Source organism: Episyrphus balteatus, chromosome 2 (genome assembly GCF_945859705.1).
Source record: "Episyrphus balteatus chromosome 2, idEpiBalt1.1, whole genome shotgun sequence".
Lineage (NCBI taxonomy): Eukaryota > Metazoa > Arthropoda > Insecta > Diptera > Syrphidae > Episyrphus > Episyrphus balteatus.
The window spans coordinates 104,542,091-104,565,579 of record NC_079135.1 but is presented as its reverse complement, the minus strand read 5'-3'; the positions used below and the strand labels follow the sequence as shown (position 1 = coordinate 104,565,579).

The following is a 23,489-nucleotide window of genomic DNA, read 5'->3' as shown; positions in this document are numbered from 1 at the left end:
AGTCTATAAAAAAAGCGAAAAAAATATTAAAGTGAATTAAATTAAAAATTTGCATTTCTCTATACCTTAAATAAGTGTTATATTTTTCTTCTAAAGAATTAAACCATAACCAAAGCCTTAATGTTTTGTAAAAAGTATAACAAAAGATTTCTTGAAATCATACATTTTCCATGAAAAAAAAAAACGAAAAATATTAACTTTTTTTCTTTACACATCATATTGTCAATATTTTAACATTACAACCTATAATAAATTTTATATAATCTGAAAGCTTATTATTTTGGCTATCAATATTCATCTGAATCATGTTTGTACGACATTTAGAAAAAAAGAATTTTTAGAAAGCTGGAATTCTTTTTAATGTAATCAATTTTCATAAAAAAATAAATCTTTTTTTTTCTTCCATTTCGATTTGGTCCATTTTTTTTTAATTTGCCAACTTATAATAAATTTTATATCATTGGAAAGCTCAACCATATCTGTACGACAATCTTTTTTCATTTTTTTTTAGCTACCAAAACTTCTATTTTCGCCCATGGACGGTCTTGTCCTAGTCATATCATATGTGATGTTATGGAATATTTTTTTTTTTTTAATTTTATCTTTAAGGCTCCTTCATTCGCAGAAAATACTTTTGAATAGGTATTCAATTTCTACGGTCTTGACCCCACTTTCACCCCAGTGGATGGTGTTAGGTTTTTTCGTTCCGAGATTTCTTGATAAAATCTATGCAATAGCTTAAAAATTGGGTGGAAAGGTGTTTTTTTTTCGCAGAAAATAAGGAGGTTCACCCCTCCTTGGGCAAAAATTATTTGCGCAATATAATGATATGACCCTTGTTTTTAAGTATTTTTTGAAGCTGAATCTAATGACATATATGCTGTCTTTCCCTTTAGAATAACGAATAAAATAAGGCTATACATTTTTTTCATCTGAAAGGGTGTTTTTTTTTTAGCTGTAGAGAAAACGTGGGTATTTTGGAAAAGGGTTGGGGTCAAAATTCTGCCAGGCAAAAATTCTTTTTATCAAAATTCTGCTTTTCATAATTCAGTCTGCAAAAAATTAAAAAAAATGTTTTATTATTTTCCAAAACTCTTTTTGCAAAATCATTTTCTCGCAAAATTTGCTGCTTAGATATTTGATTACTAACTTACTTTGTCAATTTTTGTAATACTTTTTTTTACTAACCAATAAATTTAAAATTATTAAGAAAAGTTGTTTTAGTTTAACATTTTCCAAAAATAATTTAAATTTTTTTAAAATAACATTTTCCAAAAGTAATAATTTTTTTTTTTATTTTTCACATAAAATGAATATTAACAAAAATTCGATTCTGTAGTTTAAATTTTAGTTATAAAAATGTCAGTTTATGTATTTTGAAAAATATAAGCAACAGCAGATTAATGAGGAGTATTTATTTATTTAGTAAGCGCATACATGTGCTACATGACATACAAGGCAAATTTATGCCCGAAGAATTTTGAAATGCAGAATTTTAAAAAGCAGAATTTTGACAGACAGAATAGAAAAAAAGCAAAATTTTGAAAAACAGAATTTTTGTTAAAAAGGCAGGATTTTGAAAACCAAAATTTTTAAGTTAGAATTTTGACCCGCTCCCATTGGAAAAACTAAATAATATGAGTGTACCCTATTGAAATTCAGTTATTATGATATTTTTTAGCTTGAAAACAAGAACCTAAAGCGTCATTGTTAAAGGGTGTTTTTTTTTTAATGAAAACAAAATTGACGCGCCACTGTAATGAAATTTGGTAAAAACACGTTGCAATTTGGAAAAAAACAAGAATAAAGAGTTGTTATGAAAAAAAATTGGGTGAAAGGGTGTTTTTTCGAAGAGATAGTAAAATCTGTAATTGGTCAAAAAAATCCAATGATTGATTTTATTCCTTATTAAGATGACAAATTAATTTAAAATTATTATAATTAAGTTCTTAGACGTTAAACACGAATCGTTGGTCTTGCGAGACTAATAAAAAAAAAAATTGGAAAAAAACACCCGAGACTAATAAAAAAAAATTGGAAAAAAACACCCTTTTACCTAAATTTTTGTATGAAAACTCTAAAAAACACCCTTTTAATAATGATGTTGTTAAAGACTCTTTAGATCCTTGATTCTTATCCCAAAAGCAAACTTTTTGTCAAGTTTCATGAGATTAACATTTTCTTTATTTGCTAATTTTTGAACCATTTTACCTGTACTAAACCTATTTCATAAAATACCTAAAGTTCCAAAAAAAACTCAACAAACACAATTACAAAGTTACCTGAATTTTAAAAAATTTATATTTTTTGAACCAAAAAAACACACGTAAAGTTAAGTAATGTACACAATATGGGGATTAATATTATAGAAAATAAAAAGTTGATATTTTTTTATATATTTTTAACACAATTCAACAATCGCATCGCAAACAAACGAACAAAATAAAAAAAAAAAAGAAAGTAAAACGAAAACACAACTTTTGACTCATGGAGTTGAAAATGAAAAAAAAAAAAAAATAAAATAATTTATCCCTTCATCACCATCACGTCGATGATGATGGTGAGAGAGAGGAAAAGTTTTTATCAGACAATCCCTGCTGATGCTGCATCAGTTGATAGTTCATGCCGATGAAAGATGCGATGCCACACGGATTGCTTGCTTGCGCTGCTAGTGGCAATGTGATGATGCGATGGTGAATGCTGTTGGCTGCTGCTGCTGTTAGTTGCACTTCACGGATTCAATTCAAAATTAAATTCTCCTAGTTCCATCGCTGGGAGTACAGATGTAAAATTCCAGATTCTGTCCACTATTATTGAATTTTTCGTTGAAATTTTCTCGCATCCTTGCGATCACATTCCCAACTGAACTTTGACCAACTAGTGTCACCGTACAGCCACCAAATCCACCACCAGTCATACGTGATCCCAGTACGCCGGCACAATTAATGGCTGATGCCACAAGGACATCCAGCTCGTCGCACGACACTGCAAAGTCGTCACGTAGTGACACATGAGACTGAGTCATTAGTTTACCCATCTGCAACAAGAAGAGAGAAGAAGAAGAAATGGATATAGGATAAGAAAATGAAATTTATATGTTTGTATCATCATCAGTTTGTTTGTTAGTGTTTGTGATGTTGAAAGAAAATGCAAGGAATCAAAATAAGATTGATTTAATTCATGTTGACAATACAGGAGAGATTTAAGATGTTTGGTACCTTTCCAAACACATTTCCCAATGGCCAAAGGACCTTACTTCAAATTGAGAAACCTGGTGGTTTTTTTTTCGAATTAAAGTTCTTTGATTTCGAAAATTGGAAATCCTGGTTTATAGGTGGTATGTCCAAAGTTATCCCTTTGAAACAAAGAACTTCTGAAAACTAACCATAGTAAACCACTTTAATTACTTTAAAAACAGAAAAAGAGATATTCTCCCCATGGAGGGATCTACACACTACTGCAAACTGTCATAGTAGACAACTTTTTAATTACGAGCGTTTTCAAGGTTTGTAAGATTCCAGAGCTTAAAGTAAGTTATCTATATAATTAATGATGTCTTTATAAAAAAAAAGAGTATAAGACAATTTTTGATGTAAAGTTCTGAATAAATAAGTCATAGATACTTTTGATTTTCGTTGAAAAATTTCGGTTCTGCATGAGCTTTTACTAAACGTCTTACATACATTACTTTCTTTAAAAAAAACTGGCCCATAAAAGTAGTGGTTTACAAATTGGAAACATCCCAAGTTTTTGAAGTGAAAACTTCTTTAGTATCGTAGTGATTTGAAACAAGATGAAACGAAAACGCGACACGAACATTAAACTTGTTATAATGTTTTTATTTAAAAGATAGATGAATGAAATTTGTACTGTAGATAGGTAATTAAATAAACTATAAATGTACAAAATTTCAATTAATTTCATATGCAAAATTCTGAGATAACGGTAAAAAAATGTTCTTTTTCTATACACGTTATATCTTTTGATCTAGTGCACATACAAATTTGAATTAACTTTAATACGCATGCTGATAACATAACCTTTTATTTAATATATCACACATAACGGTACGTGCTCTACAAGTTACTTAATCTTAAATTGAAAAAAAATTGAAAAATACCTCAAATCACCTGTGGAGATCTGTTGCCGATGATGAATCAGATCAGCCACCAGTGAATAAAGTATACCGTAGTCTCATTTTGAAATTTCGACATGGTTGGCTTTAAAAAATTCTTACTTTTTTGGTAGTCATGGTAGATACATACATTATTGAAGCGTCATATAAAAGGTGATATAAAATTTGTTATAGGTTGTTGGAATAAAAAAGGTAGGTTTTTTCGATTTTCTTTGCAAGAAAAATGATTTTTTAAGGTTTCACTTCTAACACGTGTGAATTGCACACATGGTTTTTTTTATCATACAATTCACACCCACCTACAAAGCTACGGCTCAAAATCACACTCGGTACCAAATTAACCATTGGGTAATGGGCAATCGGGAATGTGCAATGGGTAATGGCTAATGGGTTACGAGTAATGTGTATTGAGTAATGGAAAATGGGTAATGGGAAGTGGGTAATGGATAATTTATTGATAATTTGAAATGGGTACTAGCAAAACGCTAAGTGTTAAGTAATAAGTTGTAGGTGGTGAGTACTATACACAGTATTTTTAACAACAAATTTAATTAACTAGTGCTTAGTGGGTGGAAATTAATTCTTATATCAAAATAAATGCGTTAAAATATCGTCTTCCCGTGTCATTATATGAAATGAATATGACTCGACTGATATTAACGTTTTTGTGTTTTCTAAATTTTTGTTAATATATTATTCATTTAATATGTACCTATTTATTTACATTATATCAAACAAATTGCATAAAAATCATATTTTCGAAAAAAAAAATTGAGTTCCACACTTTGAGCGTCACAGACGATATGCATTCTGATCTAGTCAAAAACCTATGATATTTATAACTAAAACTATATTAATTTTTTATTCTCAAAGATATTGGCAATAGAAATTTTTGATATTTCCAAATCTTAGTGGTCAACAAAACTAATGGTATTTTGAAACAAATTCTGATTTGTGACTTTTGTCTTCTGACTTATCAGTGGATAGCGAAAACAATGATGAGTAAGGCTCAAATACTACACTGAACCAAATCCTTACGTAAATACAACGAAAAAATTCGTTGAGCCAACGAAAATTTAATTAATTTTCAGCCGATGAAAAATTTAATTGGCTCAACGAAATGGCTTTCATACGTTAATGAAGAACTTCATCAATTAACGAAAACTTTCGTATTTTAATGAAATTTTTCATACAAATTTTTGATCGAAAATTAATGAAGTTTTACATCAGTTTACGAAATTTTTTCATCGATTAACGTAAAATTTAATTAAAACTTTCGTAAGCTAACGAATTTTTTCGTAAATTTGATGAATATTTTAATTAAATTACGAAAAAATATTCGTTAGCTAACGAAACTTTTCGTTGTACCTATTAATTTTTTTTTTAGTAGATTATAGTATATATTTATTGGACTTGTTAAATTATTAATTTAATACAGTCCAAACCAAAAATTGGCGTTTCGACCCGGTGGAGCTCACTTGGACTTATCGTGAGACACCTTGTCAAAACGCAAATATTTTTTATATTCAGCTCAACTTACATAGATTTTTAAACAAAAACCTAATGTGAACTAGCTATATCCAACAAGATTAAATTTTTAATCATTAAAACAGAAATGCACACAAGTCTACGTTTTTTTTTTTTTTTTGTAAGGCAACGATTTTTTTTTATTTCACTGATGTATTTTTTCATAAGCCAATGTAATATTTCATTAGCATATGAAGAATTTTCATAAGCTTATGGTTAATGTTGAATTTCATAAGTTAATGAATTTTTTCGTTACTTAATTAAAACTTTGATAAAGTAAGGAATAAATTCTTAATTTTATTCTTTAAAATGAGTATGAAATTTTTTGTTAATTGATGAATCTTTTCATTGAATTGGATTTTTTGGCACTAAAAGGGGAGAAAAAGTGTATGAAACGTTTTCATTAATTGATGAAGGTTTTCATATTACGAAAAATTACATATTTTCGTTGAGCCAACGAAAGTTTCGTTGGGCCAACGAAAATGTAGTGTATGAAACGATTTTCGTAATTTTATGAAATTTATTATTTTCAGTGTAAGGTGATCAAATTTAAATTCACATTAACTTTGGCATTCTGTTCATGTTTTCATTTTATTTATATTCACTCCATTAATGCCACTACCACTATTAACACAAATGATTTAGATAAATATTTTGTGCTCTTAAAGCTTTCCTACATTTTTTGCTTATAAAAATGTAACTTTTTTTTAACTTTTTGACTCAAAATGTTGGATTGAAGTCTCTCACAGTTTTCATTAGAGTAAATATCTAAAAAAAATCATGTACTAAAATTGGAACGAATACTACTTTTTATGGTGGATTTGTGTTAAAAACATAATTTAAAATATATTCTATTTCGAAAAAATTAGCTATTTTTGAAGAAACTTTTTTGGGAAACCCTAAGACTTACAGAGATTGCTTTTAAAACTCGAATTATTGTATCTCTATTTTTGTCGAAAATATTTCTGACATTCAAAATAAAAACGTACTGGTTGTCTTTTCTGCATTTTTTACAGTGTTTAACGATTACCATAACTTATATACGTCAAATAATGGTAACTGATTTTTCTAAATTAATTAAATTTTTCTAAAATGGGTCATTGAATTTTATGAATTGCATGCTTTTATTTTTAACTTTTTTTAAATTTATAATCTATTATATATATTAAAGTTTGGTTTTGTGTACGTTCGCTAACCGGCCACACCGGCTGACTTATTTTCTTAATTTTTTAATCAAAGAGGTATAAGTGGAGAAGGTTTAAGGCAAAAAAAAAATTTAAGATTTTATAGGGTAAATAGGGGTAACACGACATTGAAAAAAGAGGCTATTTTATAAACGGTAAGTCGTAAAGAGTTGACTTTTTTTTAAATGATAGACAAATTTATTCAATAGTTAAAAAAGGTATTGAAAAAATTCAAAAAAAATTTCAAAACCAATTTGTGAAGGTTTTTTTTTGCAGTCATAGACCTTCGACAAAAGACTAATTAGAGGTACGCAAAATTTTGCACAGAAATTTGAGTTACACCATGAGAAAGATATTAAAAAAAAATTAGGGGTCTAAAACGGATTTTTTTCATAGGCCCTTTATTTTGAAATAAAAAATTTAGAAAAACAACCTAATTTTTAGGGACATTTTTGAGTAGTCTTTCATTTTTTTGGAATTTTTTAAAGTCTGCAAAAAATCTCAAACTTATAGGAAATATAGGTTTCAATCATGCGCATGCATGTACAAAATTTAAATTTTTAAAATGATTTTTAACCGAATAACGGGAAAAACAATTTTTTTTGTCCTAAGTTTTTTGGCCGTTTTTAACATAGGCCATATTTTACATAGGCCACTTTTGCTAAAAGTTTAAAAGTGAATATTTTTAAACTCATTTTACGAACTTTTCAAGTTTTGATTCCCTTTTTCATTTAAAATGTTAACTAATTATAGAGTCGAAAATTAAAAATAAATACAAAAAATGGCGGAACGAAGTCCGCCGGGTCAGCTAGTTACTTATAAAATAATTATTTTTTTATTATCAACAAGGATGTTGAAAAATTATTTTCTAAAAATTCATCTTGATGAACTATTTTGGGGCGTCCGATACATTTTTCAGAAGTACTCGTTATTGTAAAACGGGCCAATTTTGTATATAAAAATTGTAACATTTTACTAGTTTTAAGAATTTCAGCAACTTGTACTTTAATAGTAAATTATATACAATTTTATAAAATTTTAATACAAATCATAAATTCGCAAATGATACATTTTTAAATTTAAAACAAAATTTTTTAAAACCCAATGTTTTAAGAGATGGACTTTTTTTTTTTTTGAAATTGTGAATTTGTTGTTGATTCATTTATTAAGCTTCATCTTCATCTTTATTTGATTTTTTTTTTTTATTTAACATAATTTAAAATTAAATTTAATTTACTTCGAAAAAATAAATAAGAGTTGAATTTTGTCCTTATTTTAAATGACTGGAAGGATGATACAAATTTTTTAGCCACTATAAATAATTTTAGATTGGTTATAGAAACAAAAAAATATTGACTCAATAATACATGACTGCATACATTTTTTTTGAATTACCTATTTGGTTTAATATTAAATTTATTTCTTGCAATTTAATTTACTTCCGCAAAGAGAAAAAAAAAATATTTTTTTTAATCCTTTTTACGTTTTGAAACAAAAAGAAAACTTCTCATAAAGTAGCACAAAAAGGAATATGCGCCTACCGAGAATATAACACCTTTATAAAAAAGAAATATAGACCCGGTTGAATGGAGAGTGCAGCACACAGCATCAGCGCTATGTTTTCAAAAAAGGTATTATAACCAAATTAAAAGGAGCCGGAAGTTCCATTGATATAAAAGGAAACACATCATCATTCGCAGAGAGAGAGAGTTGAGCTCTCACAGTACACACAACTCCCTGCGTAATTAGAAGGAAAAACAAAAAACAAAAAAAACCTTACCAAAAGAATTTTAATAAAACCTGAAAAAAATGACAAAAACAAAAAAAAAATAATAAGAGAAAAGTCGAAAAAGTAACTCTCCACCATCAGGACCAAATTCACCTGCATCCTGCGATACAGCTCTCAGTGCAACTCGCAAAAGGCAAGGCAATATTATCAACCCTATTGACACTTTCCAGAGACCATCATCATACAACACACTATACACTTGCATTCTTGTGTGAATATAAAAACAACTAAAGGTAAAGGACTAAAGGATACTCGCAACAACTCACCTCTTCGAAATTACAGTCCCGCATTGCCTCGCAAGCCAGTTGTGTGCGCTTAATTTCCGTAATGACGTGTCTGGCTCTTTTCAATAGCACTTCCTCAGCTCCATCCAAGGCTGCAAATGAAAAGGAAAATGTCAAATTAAAATCAATGCGAGTAGTATAAGATATAAAAGGGTTGGTTCTCTGTCTCTGACTTATATATAAAAGAGAGATCAAATGAAATAACAAAAAAATAGTGTTTTTGTATAAAAAACCCACAAAAGGATACAAAAAATCCTTTCCCAGGTAACCATCAAAAGCTTGATGATGGTCCATCTCTAGTAAAGTTTTTTTTTACTGGAAATATTATCATTTCTCTAGAATTTTTGGTTCATTTTCTTGCTGTTGGACATAATTAAAGGAATATAACTTTTGCCAAACAAAACACGACAAAGGACAATCAAGTTTGATGAAATTTAATTTATTAGTATTAACTTTCGTTGGTGTCCTTTGACTTTGTATAAAATGTTCAATGTTCTTAGGTTTTGAAGTATTTTAATGAGCATAGTTGTTGGTGGTCTTGACTACCCACATAATATGATTTAGTCCTTTGATATTGGCCCTTTGTTGGAACTTATACTTTCTAATTGCTTTTAAATCACAGTTTCTGCAAAATATTGTTTTTCAATAGTTGTCTGATAGGGATTTTCAAGTGAACTTGCATTCATAAAAGTCTTATAGAAGCCATACTCATTAAGGAGACTTACTGTAGTTTGGCCATCAATGTGGTAAAGATATATATTAAGAGCTTAAGTTGGAACAAAAAGGCACCAAAATGGAGTTTTTACTTGAAAAAATTAAGGAGTAAAAAAAAAATCGGTGTTCCTCAAGAATCAGCGTTAGGGCCTCTTCTTTTCATTTGAAATTAAATTCAAGGAATGCTAGTTTTTGTATGTTCTATGAATAGTATTGTTATTACATTAGAATTTTATAGCCCATAATGTCCAATAACAGTAAAAATTAAACCTTTTTATGGAAGAGAAGAGATATTTGACAATATGCTTCTGCAAGAATGGCAACCTTTCTAGTCGTTGTCGTCCAAATGTAATATCAACGATTATTTCCAAAAATTCTTCTTTCTGTTTTTTTTCTGTCTTCCTTTTTTTTATTTGATACCATGAGAAAGAAAACAATCTTACAATCTTGAACAATCTAAAAATATATCCATTTTAATGTAACATTATGTTTAGACTGCACATTTGCATTATCATTACAATAAACTGCAACTGTTACCAGAAAAAAAAACAAAAAATTCCTATAATTTTAAACTTCTAAAAGTTATAACCGAAAAAATTAAATTCCGTCTTGAAGGAATGGTGGAATTTTCTTATCGTTAAAATCCAGTTATCTTTCTATCCATTAACCTAGAAAAAAAAATATATAGATAGTTGGCAAAACTCCAAAAAAGTTAATCGCTCTGCCAATGACATATCCTCAAATATAAAGTCCATACTTATTTCCGCTTTATATTTTTGTTGGTTGCATTGAAAGTTAAAACTTAGGTACAGAAAAAAAGATGCTGTGTCGTTTGATTATTTTTTGGAATATCCTTGTTTGTCTTTGTACGGGGTTTCACAGAAATACCTCTTTCCCCTTAGATTTCAGTTATATTGTATTTTTTGTCTTTTTTTTTGTGCGTTGAAAATGTAAGATATGATTATTAAGTGAAATGTATTATCTTTTTTCTCTTTTCCATTTTATAATGAAACTACATGGAACACTTTTTAGAAAAATATTTACTGTAAAAATATTTACTGTAAAAATAGTTTATTGTACCTTATGAAAAAAAATATTTTTTTATAAAAAAAAATTAAATTGTTTACATTAAAAAAGTCAATGTAAAATGTGTGCATTAAATATTTTTTCCATAAGCTTCGTCGCACCAGGGTTGGAAAAAATTATTTTTTTTTCAATGCTTTTGTTTTGCATTACAAATTTAAAAGAAAATATTTATTGCAAATAAGAAATGTTTGCATTAAAAAAAAATATGTTTTAAAAACTTGCATTACAAAAAAATTAAATTGGAACTGAAAAATATTTGCATTAAAAAAAAGTTGCAAAAAAAATGTTATTGCAACTGAAATATATTTGCATTTAAAATAAAATTAAATTTGCATTGCAAAAAAAAAATATTTTGCATTAAAACAAAATTTTATTGCAAATAAAAATTGTTTGCATTGAAAAAAAAAAAAATCAATGCAAAATGTGTGCATTAAATAATTTGCTTGAATATTCGTCGAATTTCTTACAAGTTTTAGCTATGTCGAATTTTTTTCAGAATATTCAATAAATATTTTTTTTTAGTGTAGGGGGGAGTGGGGCTAAAAGTAACAGGGGTACAAATTAACAGTTAAAAAAAACGATGTTCCTTTCAATATTAAGAAACGCGTAAAGGAGAAAAATGTTCAATTTTTCGGCTCCGCGAAATTAATCCCCAGGAAATAAGACCCCAAAAGAAAAAATGAAATAAGGCCCCAAATTGGGGTATTTTTTTATAAAGAAAATATGCCCCAAAAATAAATGAAATAAAGCCCCAACTTGTTTTGAACTTTTTTAGAAAAATGAAATAAGACCCCAATTTTTCTTTTTCATAATTAATTTATTTTTCTTAATGAAATATCACCCCAAACCAACAGAACCATCTTTATGGACGGAACTTTTAAAATTGTTCCTCAAGGATGTTTCAAACTGTTGTTGTGTTTTTTTTTCGGTTATTCTGTTACTTATTAATGCTTTTTTTCAATGATCCCTGATGGTTTTTTACATTGGAAGGCATTTGTTTGCAGTGCAGCACGATGTTTATATTGAAAAGCATTACAAAGTAACAGAATTGCTGAAAAAATCGCGCGATTTTTTTCAGCTATTCTGTTACTTACTAATGCTTTTCAATGTAAAGATATTGCTGCAAACCAACAGGGAGTCCACAATATGCGATACTTTGCCAATTCTGGGTCGTTGATAAGCGGAATTTTACAACAGTTTTTTTGAAAGATAATTTAGTATAGCATTTTTATGTAAATTATGAAGTATGAAATAAAGTCCCAAATTGTTTTTAAAATAAAATGAAATTAAGCCCCAAAATAAGTGTTGGGGTCTAATTTCATGGGGGCCTTATTTCGTAATGAAATTATGCCCCAAAAACAAAATGAAAAAAGGCCCCAAAAAATGAAATAACACCCCAAAATTTGAGAAATTTCGTTGTTGTTGTTTTGTGTGTATTTTTTTGGGGCCTTATTTCATTTTGTTATTGGGGCCTTATTTCCTGGGGCCTAATTTCGCGGAGCCAATTTTTCCATATCTACCGGCACATTTTCTTCAGTTGAAGATTAGACGACAGGGTGAGAAGTTATACTAGTGGTGCCCAAAAAAAGCATGTTTGTAACTTTTTTTTTAAATTTTATTTTTGGTCTACCTATTTACCCGAAAAAGATAGAGTGCTAAGTGTTTTTTTGTTATATGTAATTGTGTTTTGGCTCAAATTGCGTGTATATGTTATGTCTATATCAGTTTCGCTTTTTTTTTTTAAATTGATTTTGTTTAAAAAATTACATGCTGGGGCTAGTTGTAACATTTTTCCGGGGCAAGTTGTACCATGTAAAAACCTACCTATACTGAAAAATTGTTTACCTAATATAATTTAAAACAAAGGTTCTTGACTTTCTGACCATATTAGAATATCAAATTTATGAAAATTACGAATACATATCCAAATTTTTGAATAGTTTTTTTCATATAATTTGTTAGGAAACAATGGCTTTTCAAAAACAAAAAAAAAAAAAACAAAAAACAAAATTTGATGTTTTGTTTTTGACCTGGTAATCATCAACTACAAATTTTGCGTATAAGAAGGATACAACAGCATCTTACTGATGAGCCCAACTGTTGTGCCTGGACGAAACGCATTATTTTGGACTACATGTCAAAAACAAAACATCAAATTGAATTTATTTCATAAAGTCCATAAAACAAAAACAAATTCTTGTGTACCTTTTCTTCTTCTTCTTAAAATACAAAATTATAATTTTAAGCTTTTGTTTTGACCGGATAACACTAGACAACCCATATGCATATTGTTAAGACATAAGCCCATATGCATAAGAAATATAAAATATTGGTACAACAAAACTAATAAGTATTCACTACATAGTTGACAATTATTCAAGTAAAAGCATTTATGTACTTCTTTTTATACATATCGCCCATTGAACATAAATATCGTCCTCGTACCGTAAATTTTAAACTCTGGAGTCTTTTATCATTAATATAGAATTTTAACTTTACAGTTAACACTTATATTTAGCGAGATATAAACATTTGTATAAAAAAAAGTTACGCATACGCCATGGTATCCGATATAATTTAATTTAATTTAAAAATCATACTAGAAAATTATGGCATGTGTCGAAAATTTAAAGCCAAATTATTACATAAGCAACAATTTCTATGTATGTGTAACCAGCTGTAAATGAAGAAGGCCTACAATATTGTCTGACAAGTTTGAACAGATAAGATGAGATAATTTTTTCCTGGGAGAGAAATACCTTTGAAATGCCTGGACCCAGACAAACAAAAATGTTGTTTATATTTTTAGACAAACAAAACAATGTTTGAGTTTATTTTTCTAAAATAAAACAAAAACGCAAAAAAAAAACTTCAACAGAATCTTCTATTTTGTTGGTTATTTTGTTACTAAAAAGTACCACCCAACAAAGTCTTTTTCACATCAAAACGCTTTTCATCGCTTTAAAAACCTATCTATCTTATTCTTAGAGTTCATTAAACGGAAAATTGCACAAGGTCCACTTAAGTTGATTTCACTTCGGTCAATTTTCCTCTTCATCTAGTCGAATCAAATCCGTAAAGCGTGTAGTCAGTCGTCGTCCTATCTAAAGAACTTTTTTTTATTAAGGGGGAACTTCAAAATAAAATGAAAAAAAAGAAAATGTGAGAGAGAAAAACCTTGCTTACTCACCCAAATCACTCAGTCACCGTTTGTTTTGTTCAATTCAATTCCCACACCCGATATTCACCTCAACCCAATACCCCTCAAACTTGGTTGGTTATATAGGAAGAAAACACTTTCTAATATAAAACTCTCTCAAGGAAATTGGGAATTGAAAATTCCTTAAATGTCCCGCAAACGACAAAAACAAATCTCTCCAAAAACGTGAATTTGTCCAAAAAGGAGACCATAAAATTGTCCGTCGACATGACCGAACGAACGAAATGCCCGCCTGGCACAATGAAGAGCAACTATTTTCTATGCTGCTTTACCTACTGGCTGCTGCACTAACCACGAAGTCTACCTTTGAATTCAGTCACGGACTACCATCACGAGGGCATTTTGGCAATCAAATTGAAAACCCAAGGAGCAAAAAAATCACCATCGTCTTAGATTATCATTTTGGCGAAGGAGAACTCTGCTACCTGTATCCTTTTTTTTTTTTTGGGTGGTAGGTGGTAGCCAATCAAACCAGAGAACTCATAGAAAAGTTCGATGCTTACGTTCCTAATCCAAAAGAACCGCACTGAAATTCTGTCGACAATAACAAAAAAAGGAAAAAAACTTGATCCACGTTCGAACTTTAACCAATTCCTAGCCATGCATTGCAATAAAGAAAAGGCTGCGAGGGTGATATGGTCTTGCCGTCGCGTCGTCGGTAGTTTTCGGCTAAAAGAACCGTTATATACCTACCAAAAATGCCTGATCTGGGCTAGTGATAAATTTCCACATACTCTGCTTGACTGCTTTTGCGTCTATAGGTACGAGTATATCACACAGACGAACCTTCGAATTCCATTCCACACACAGAGCACCCGAAAATATCAATGGCATCAAAATTCGGCTAAAAACGTATGAAGGACCACGACCGATGAAGGCTCTACTCAACCCGTACACCGGATATCATATACCGATGATGATGGCTGAGCAATTTATCGCGTTTGATTGCAGATAATCGCTTCATATTTGCTTACCTTGAATGGCAGTCATGTATCCTGGTAGGAATTTATACCCAGAAAAAATGGAGGGAAAGAAAAAAAAAAATACACGAAAGCGGAACCGAACCGGAAATGTGCTGAAGTATAAAAACCATCCAATTGAGTGGAGTGTATTTGAATTTGAATGCCCATCGGGTTTGAGTGAAAGAGAGTATATAGCGATGACAGAAAGGAGCAAGTTTATATAGGTACAAAGGATATGAATAGAAGGAAATAAAACACCCTCATCTGATATTTGAACAAGCATATATAAAGCTTGCACAAAGGTGTGGAGAACACTGCACGGTAAAGGGATATTGTCTTAGCTTAAAAATAGTTTTACAATAAAGTGGGAAGAAAAGTAAACTATTCTGAATTTTTATATGTTCAATAGGCTGTGCCATTTTGAAGCAACTTTCGTTTTTCAAATAAAAAACAGGCTCAATATTTTCGAAAATATGAAGAAAATAGTCTCTCAAAAAATGAGCTCTTAATATTAATATTTAGAGGTGCCTTTTCTAATTTTCTATTTTCCATATAAATAACATGGGAAAAGAATCATTTTTTTTCTAATTTTTCTAACTTTACAATAAGGCATTGTAAAAATTAACTGTAATATTATTCTTATAGTAAATTGAACGCTATATAAAATATATCTTAGAAATTTTATCATAGAGTGAACCCATTTGAAGTTATTCAAACTTAAAGTTCAAAATATATGAAATTATGACTTTTTTGGATTTTTTATTTGAAAAACGAAAGTTGCCTCAAAATGGCACAGCCTAATGTTCAATGTACTTGAGAGTAACAGATTGGTTGCTTTTACTTAGTTGCACTTAACGAAACAAAGTGGTACTTATTTAAGTTTTTTTTACCAAAAACGATACAGTTTGCAACATATGCTAAAGTTTGAGGATTTACTTGCTATGCAGGTAAGATTATAGACACAAAATAAAAAACCGATAAAAAAGAATGCGAAACAGCGGATCCTGTTCGTTTGTCTGCCAATCAGTTTACATATCAGTCACAGTCTGAGTTCACAAAAGGTGTATTTATAGAAATAAGTTTGTGTTTAGGGTGGTTTCATAAATTTTGTCAATATGTTCATATGATCTATCATAAATTCAAAACTACATATTATATTATGGCAATTAAGGTATTGACTATCCGCTTGTTATAGACTAGTTAGTTATGTATTGTATTTGAAATAGTTAAAAACATTCAAAGCGAAGTGAAGATAACTGTCAAACCACTACTTTACGTAAGGTAATGTACAAATCTTTCTATCCTGTTGGAGGGCGCTATTTATAATCGTTAAAACACTTTTACACTACACCAAATGGACACTAAATCCAACAATTTTTTACACTTTTAGTCTTGAAAATCACATTTAAAAAAATATAATTGACAGGTATTTGAGATTTAATTTTCTTAAAGAAGCCAATGTAGCTAAAAATGTTATACCTACCTAGATTTTTTTTTGTTTTGTTTTTTAAAAACGCCTTGCTTACTCACCAAAAAATTTCTAAACACAATTTTAAACATGGAGTTTTGGAAAGATTTTTAGTTTTTCTTTGAGTAAGTATTTTTTTTTTTTTAATTTTTTGAAATATTTTTGGGCCGGGCCTAAACTTGAGCTTCTAAAGTGGCCCAATATTTAAATATTTTTTAACTATTCATTCTTAAATTTAAGTTGAATATTCTGCAACGCAGGATTTTATATTACTTTACATGTAGATGCGAAATTTAAAAAAAAAATATATCTTAAAAATGACGAAAACATCTTTTTAAATGGTTTTGAGATTTGGGAGTTTTTTGTGTTGCTAAAATGGAGTTACACACTTTTCTGGTTTCACCGACGATATTCAAAATTTCATAATTAACTAAAAAATAGCCATTCTTAAGACATACGAAACTTATATTATAAAAAAATCTTTGGATAATATTTAAAAACAAATTAAATTAGGTATTTATTTTTGGAATTTAAAATATGTATACTTAGTATATTTTTCGAATGTTGTTTAATTTTAATAAATAAATTCCGTTTACAATTTTATGTTGAAATCTAATTCTACCTACTCATTTTTAAACAAGAAAAACCGGAAAAAAAGTATGGGTTCAAAAATTATTTTAAAAGGAGGGGCTTTTTGCCCACAGCGTTAAATTTTTTTTTTTTAATTTAAATCTCTAGATCCGGTTTTGAGAAAAATAACTTCTTCCAATAGTACAGGTAAAATAGTACATAAAATCAAGATATAAAAAAAAAATTGTTACACTCATGAAACTTGGCAAAAAGTTTGCTTTTGGGATAAGAACCAACTACAAAAAAAAAGTCTATAAAAAAAAGTTGGGTGGAAGGGTGTTTTTTTCGAAGAGACAGTAAAATCTGTAATTGGTCCCAAAGAGCCAATTCGCGTAAAACGTGTAAGAACTTATTTATAAATGTTTAATTTGTCATCAAAACCATAAATAAAATGAATCATTGTCTTTTTGGGAGAAATTCCAGATTTTACTGTCTCTTCGAAAAAAAACACCCTTTCACCAAAATTTTTTTATGAAAACTCTTTGTTCTTGCTTTCTATCCCAAAATCAATGTTTTTACTAAATTTCATTAGGGTGACCCATCATTTTTGTTTTCACTCAAAAAAACACCCTGCTAACCATGATATTTTTATAGACACTTAAGATTCTTGTTTCTTATCTTAAAAGTAACATAATTGCTAAATTTCAATAGGGTACCACTAACATTACTCTAGTATTTCACACTTTTTCAAATATACCCATATTTTCTTTACTTTTAAAAAAACACCCTTTCACATAAAAAAAATTTATAGGCTTACATTATTCGTAGTTCCCATGGGAAAGAGAACATACATATTGAATGAATTTCGTAAGGGTACCAATGGTACCATTTATACCATTGATTTTATCGGACTTATTGCGGATTTTTCCCTATTTCCCAAAAAAACACCCTTTAACCTAAAATATTTGTATAGACTTTTGAGTTCTTGCTTTCTGTTATAAATGAAACATTTTTACCAATTTTCATTATTGTAACAATTTTTTCCAAGTTTTAAAAATTAATAAAATTTAAGTTAACTGTTATGATACCTTTCTCACACACAACTTAACCTATCAAAAAAACACCTTTTCATCCAAAATATTTTTAAAAACTTTAAGAATCCTTTTTCCCTGTTTCATCTTAAACCTTCATCCCAAATTTTTTCAGTGTAGCATGTTTTTTCACATGGGTTTCGGTTATATTTTACCTGTTGAGGTCAAAAAACAAGCACCCTGGTTTTTAATCGGAAATAACTTTTCTTAGAGCAATCGTATTGACTTTATTTTTATGTCACTAGATTCAGCATCAAAAAATACCTTGAAAACATGTGTCATATGCTGATATTCAACAAACAATTTTTTTCAGTATATTTTTGACCTTCAGCTCCTCCCTCTTGTCCGCGAAAAAACACCCTTCCACCCAACTTTTTTTTATAGACTTTTTTTTGTACTTGGTTCTTATCCCAAAAGCAAACTTTTTGTCGAGTTTCATGAGTGTAACAATTTTTTTTTATAAATGCCTATTTTACCTGTACTAAATAGTTAAATGGAACATTGTTATTATTATAATAATTATTGTAGGTATATCTAAGCTAGAGAAACGCTCAAAAATCATAAATGTGCAATATTTGAAAGCATGATTGTTGATTTATTTCATTTTTTTTGTGACTCAATAACGCCTTATAAATCGATGAACGTCGCTAAAAGTTCAGCACCTGATTTCAGATGTTAGTTTATAAGGCTCCTTAAAAGTCGACAGTATTTCAGATGGTTTAATTTTTCAAAATATGTTCGTCAAAATTTTTAATCAATTTTGAAATGGAATATAGGTACTTTGCTTCAATTCCCAAAAACTACACAACATAACCCTCTTATTAGCTATTATTTTGGTTTTAGTATTTTCAGTTAACACACCAATCTATGAGCACTCAAACGAGTTACCATCAAAATTACCGCTTTCGTCGCTTTTAACCAACCACACACCAAAAATACATCTTATTTAACGAAAGTTTCAACTTTTCTATACATCTATTCTATATACATATCCATATCCTTTAAGAACATTTTCTAGACGCCATCATGCCATAACCAGTACTTAAGCACAAATAATGGCGACCCTTTAATGAAATGAACATATTTCCTTTTTAGACTTGGTGTAAGACGATCTGTATGGCAACTTTCTTAACGCCTGCAGATAATGGTTAAGAAATATTTCCACGAAATTCACTTCATCTTATACAAAAAGTATACATACCCAAAAGTCTACATCTACACATTCTCAACTCTCATAGTAAAATAGATAAAGCCTTGAAGGGATATAATACTCTATTACCACAGTACTCACTCGTTTTCTAGTACTCGTAGGTTGTTACATGCCAAGCGTTATAATAATAAAATTATTATTCCATCGTTTGCAGTTATACACTCCTCCTTGTATAGTATTTGTATCTTAAAAATTTAATGATTCATTTAAATGCCCAACCGTATTATTACCATTACTTTGGGAATATACAGTCAAAGGAAGAAGAGGTCCTTCTTGACGCACCGCATTCAACTTAAGTCTGGAGACAGAAATCTAAATTATTTATCCTGCCGTCATACATTTCGTATTCCAAACAAGGCAAGATTAACATATATACAATTCAGTTTGGAAAAGTCTACTCAAGTGTTCTGCTGCTGCTGTTGCTGGTTGCGCTACTATTAAACCAGCGCTAACGTTTGAGCATTTCGAAGGATATGCGTGTTTTTGTTTGAGGGAAATATAGGTTAAGGGAATATATAATATAATAAATGGTGTATGGCAAGAGAGCGTGGCGCCTCAAAGGCCTAATCCTGCACATTTGTATACACTCTACGCTTTTGAATAATATTCGACTGAAAGCTATACTATCGCAAGTTTATGTTATGCAAACTATTATTGCAAGATGCTGTTTTTACAGTTATAATTGTAAGACTTGAGTAGAATATCTTGAATCTTTTAGTTTAGTTTTGTTATTTGATGAGAGGGTGTATTCTACTATACACTCATTTTGAACTTGGAAAACTCTTTCCAAGAAGATTTTTGATAATGCGTTTATAGTACTCACTCAGGAAGACACAGTTTTACAGGTTTAAGATACAAGATGCGACAAGAAATTCTATGAAATCACAGTGATTTCATTTGAATTTTATGTTAAACAAAAGTTATATGAACTGAATATGTGATTATGTACTTTAGGTGAAGAACAATGGATAATATTATGGTTTGAATGAATAAAGTTGGAAAATATTTCGAGAAAAGTTTTTGTTTTTTTTTTTAGCTTGTTCTCTTTTTCCATAAATTAAAACAAATTACTGAGTTTTTACGCATGAATAAAAGTTTAAAATCTTTCAACTCAAAAATTGGATCATTTCAACACAACACATTAATAGATGGATGAAATAAGTAATAAGGGGCAGGGTTTTATTTTTTTCTACTTTTTGCTGACTAACTGATAGAAAATTATATCCTATTTCTTTTAAATGATGGTCCTAATGTGTTAAGAAAATAAAAGATCCATCAACTTATGAATAGTTTAATCATGTATATCCTATTTCAGACACTTCGTCGCCCTAGTATTGGAGTGCCGTATACGAAAAATTGTATTTTTTGAACTAGGTACCTATGCAGTCTTATGCTTTCGAGGGTGCTCTTTTCAAATCTGTGTTTTTTTTTTTTTTTACTATCTTTTTTCATTGCCGAGATATTCACGTATAGTCCAATAAATGAAGCTAAAAAAAAGGGGGTTACCCTACAAAAGGTCCGGTAGTTCTAAATTTTTGATATGTTGTTAGGTATGGTTAGTAGATAGAAAAACCAAATTTATTTAATGGATAATTAAAAAATTTTCGAAAACTATCAAAAATACTTTTTGCTATTTTAGCCCTAACTCGGTTATTTGATTCACAAAATCAAAGTGGGTTACATTTTATTTTAGGTAATTAAATTGTCTATAAGATTGATTATGAAGACTTTTGCGTAAAAGTCAATTGTTAAAGAGTTATAGCACTGTTAAGTGACAAGAAACTGAAAATATTGCAAAATCCGAAATTTTACATGTTTTTGGAAGCTTCATAACTTCGTTGTTTTTGGTTGCACAAAAATACTACCAAGGTCATTTTCGTAGGAAATTATGTTTTCTACAAGTATACCATCAACTTTTTTTCAATAAAATGCACCAGAAGAAAGTTATGGGCATAAAAGTGAAAAAAGTGCCAGATTTCTATGGTTTTTCAGTAATGCTGAAGGGGGCGGAGGGGGCGTGGTTGTGGAAATTTGGTTTTTCTATCTACTAACCATACCTAACAACATATCAAAAATTTAGAACTACCGGACCTTTTGTAGGGTAAAACTCCTTTATTTACTGGACTAGTAGGTATTGTTTGACGTAAACACCAAATTTTGGCATTTACGTCAAATTTTTCATACAAGAGAATTGTTTTGACGTACGGTGATGTTTTTACTTGCGATATAGGTACTATATATCAAGTTATGCATTCGTAGACAAAAAAGTTGAGATAACATTTTTGCATGACATTACGATGGTAGACAATGCCAAAAAAGTGGGTTACGGAAGTCTGTCTGTCTGTCTGTATAAGGAGCTACAGCCTAAACGGATAGACCGATTAATGTCAAGCTTGGTATGTAGGGTTATTTGGCGACTCTCCAGAGGGATTTTTGGAATTAATTTTTTTGCACCAAAAATAACGGTACTTGTCATATACCGATTTTAGTAAAATTGAAATATCTCGAAAACGGCTCTAACGATTTTGTATAAAAAATTTAAATGTTAGTTTTAAGCTAAGGTCTATCTTTCAATGAAAATTTTTTTTTGAAAATCATTATTAACGGTACCTGCCACAGAACCATTTTTTCAAATTTGATTATCTCCGAAACTGCTTATTCGATTTCAACGAAACTTTGTGTGAAGAAGCATTTATACAATTTAAATATAAACCAAAAAATAATTGTTGGATTTAAAAAAAAAAATTGAAAATTTTTGTTTTGAAAAATCAAATTTTCGAAAACGATACATTGAATTTTTTTGAAATTTTGTTTTTAGATGTTGATTAGTTATTTCTACAAAATGGCATACCAACTTTATTTTAATACTTTTTTTCCAAAAAATTATTAATAAAAAATTAGTTTTTTAAAAAACGGCTCAAACGATTTTGAAAATTTTTTTTCTAAAAATGCATGTTAATATATCAATTAAAACTGCATAGGTACTTGTTTTGGAGGGCAATTTAATTTCAGATTTTATTTTATTTTTTTTTTTTTAAACGAATTTTATTTTTGTATTCCAAATTTCTATACAAAAAGTCTTAAAAAATTAAGCAACTTAATCTCTAAGAGCAAGTTCGTGAGACCCACTCTTGCATTTTATTTTTTGACGTACGTGTATGAATAAAAGAAACTTCTGATTTTCATGGCGTATACGGCAAACTCATTTTGGACAAAAATTTAAATATTTTGAAAACTAAACAAATGTCCAATAACATGAATATAAAAGATAAATTTTAACTATATATCATACTAAATAATCAAAAAATGCCAGCTGTTAGTTCTTTCGCATTAATCTTCCGAACACTAAAATGCGATTTGTCAAAAATGTAAAAACGACATATACGGCACTTCAATACTAGGGCGACGACGTATTATACCATTTATAAGAAATGAAAACATTAAGCTAAATTTAATGGTATTTTTTTATAAATTTGTACTGTTTTTTTTACTTAAAAGGTCACTGTGGTGTATGAGTAACTTTATTATAAGACATTTAAGTTACGCATATTACGCTACATTTTAGCTTCGTTTTTATTCACTTTTTTCGTGCGCTAAATTGTAACAGATAAAAAATGAGTTGGAAACAAACAATAATGTGATGTTTTATCTGTAGCTGCACCCAGATCGGCTTAGATTCCTTAAAAAATCTTAGCTCGGCTATTTTGGAGAGAATTTTCTATGAGAGCAAATTGTTTATCGAAACTAAAAAATACTGCACACATATTTTTCCAAAGGTTAGGAAATGCATACCTATTTTTTTTTGGTTTTATCAAAACAAAACAAACATGAAAAATAAAATAAAACCTACAAAAGCATGCATGTCCTGACTGAAGCTCTGGCCCAAAAAAAAAAGATGGTTTATATCTTTTTGAAAACGGTCTTTAATGCAAACAAGAACCTCATTAAACTTTTTTCCTTTAAAAAATGACCTTCTAAAAAAATTATTTCATAACCTATTTTTAATGAGAAAAAAATGTTACCACTTTTTGCTAGGAATTGCCTTTTTTAGCTGCTCCTTGCTAGTATATGGACAAATGCCAGTTATTTTGAAGTGATGGATCCATTGGATCCATTTATTGCTCTTATAAACCGCGTACTATGATTAGTACCCTGATTAGTTATATAAAAGTGATTAGACGCTGAAGTAGTTTTTGATCCAAAGGTCATTGAAAAACGACATGGTGAATACGACAATCAGTTTAACGTT

At 29.3% G+C, this 23,489-nt stretch overlaps 1 protein-coding gene across 1 annotated transcript in view; it reads right to left on the bottom strand.

Annotated features, from left to right (window-relative positions):
- Positions 1-2,278: 2,278 nt before the first annotated feature.
- LOC129908699 (galactokinase-like) overlaps positions 2,279-23,489 on the bottom strand; it is a 57,444-nt gene continuing 36,233 nt past the window's right edge. The window contains exons 7-8 of the mRNA XM_055985397.1: positions 8,902-9,011; positions 2,279-3,037 (exon numbers count right to left, since the gene is read on the bottom strand). Coding sequence (XP_055841372.1) covers positions 2,750-3,037; positions 8,902-9,011 — 398 coding nt within the window. The 3' untranslated portion in view covers positions 2,279-2,749. The remainder of the gene's footprint in view (positions 3,038-8,901; positions 9,012-23,489) is intronic.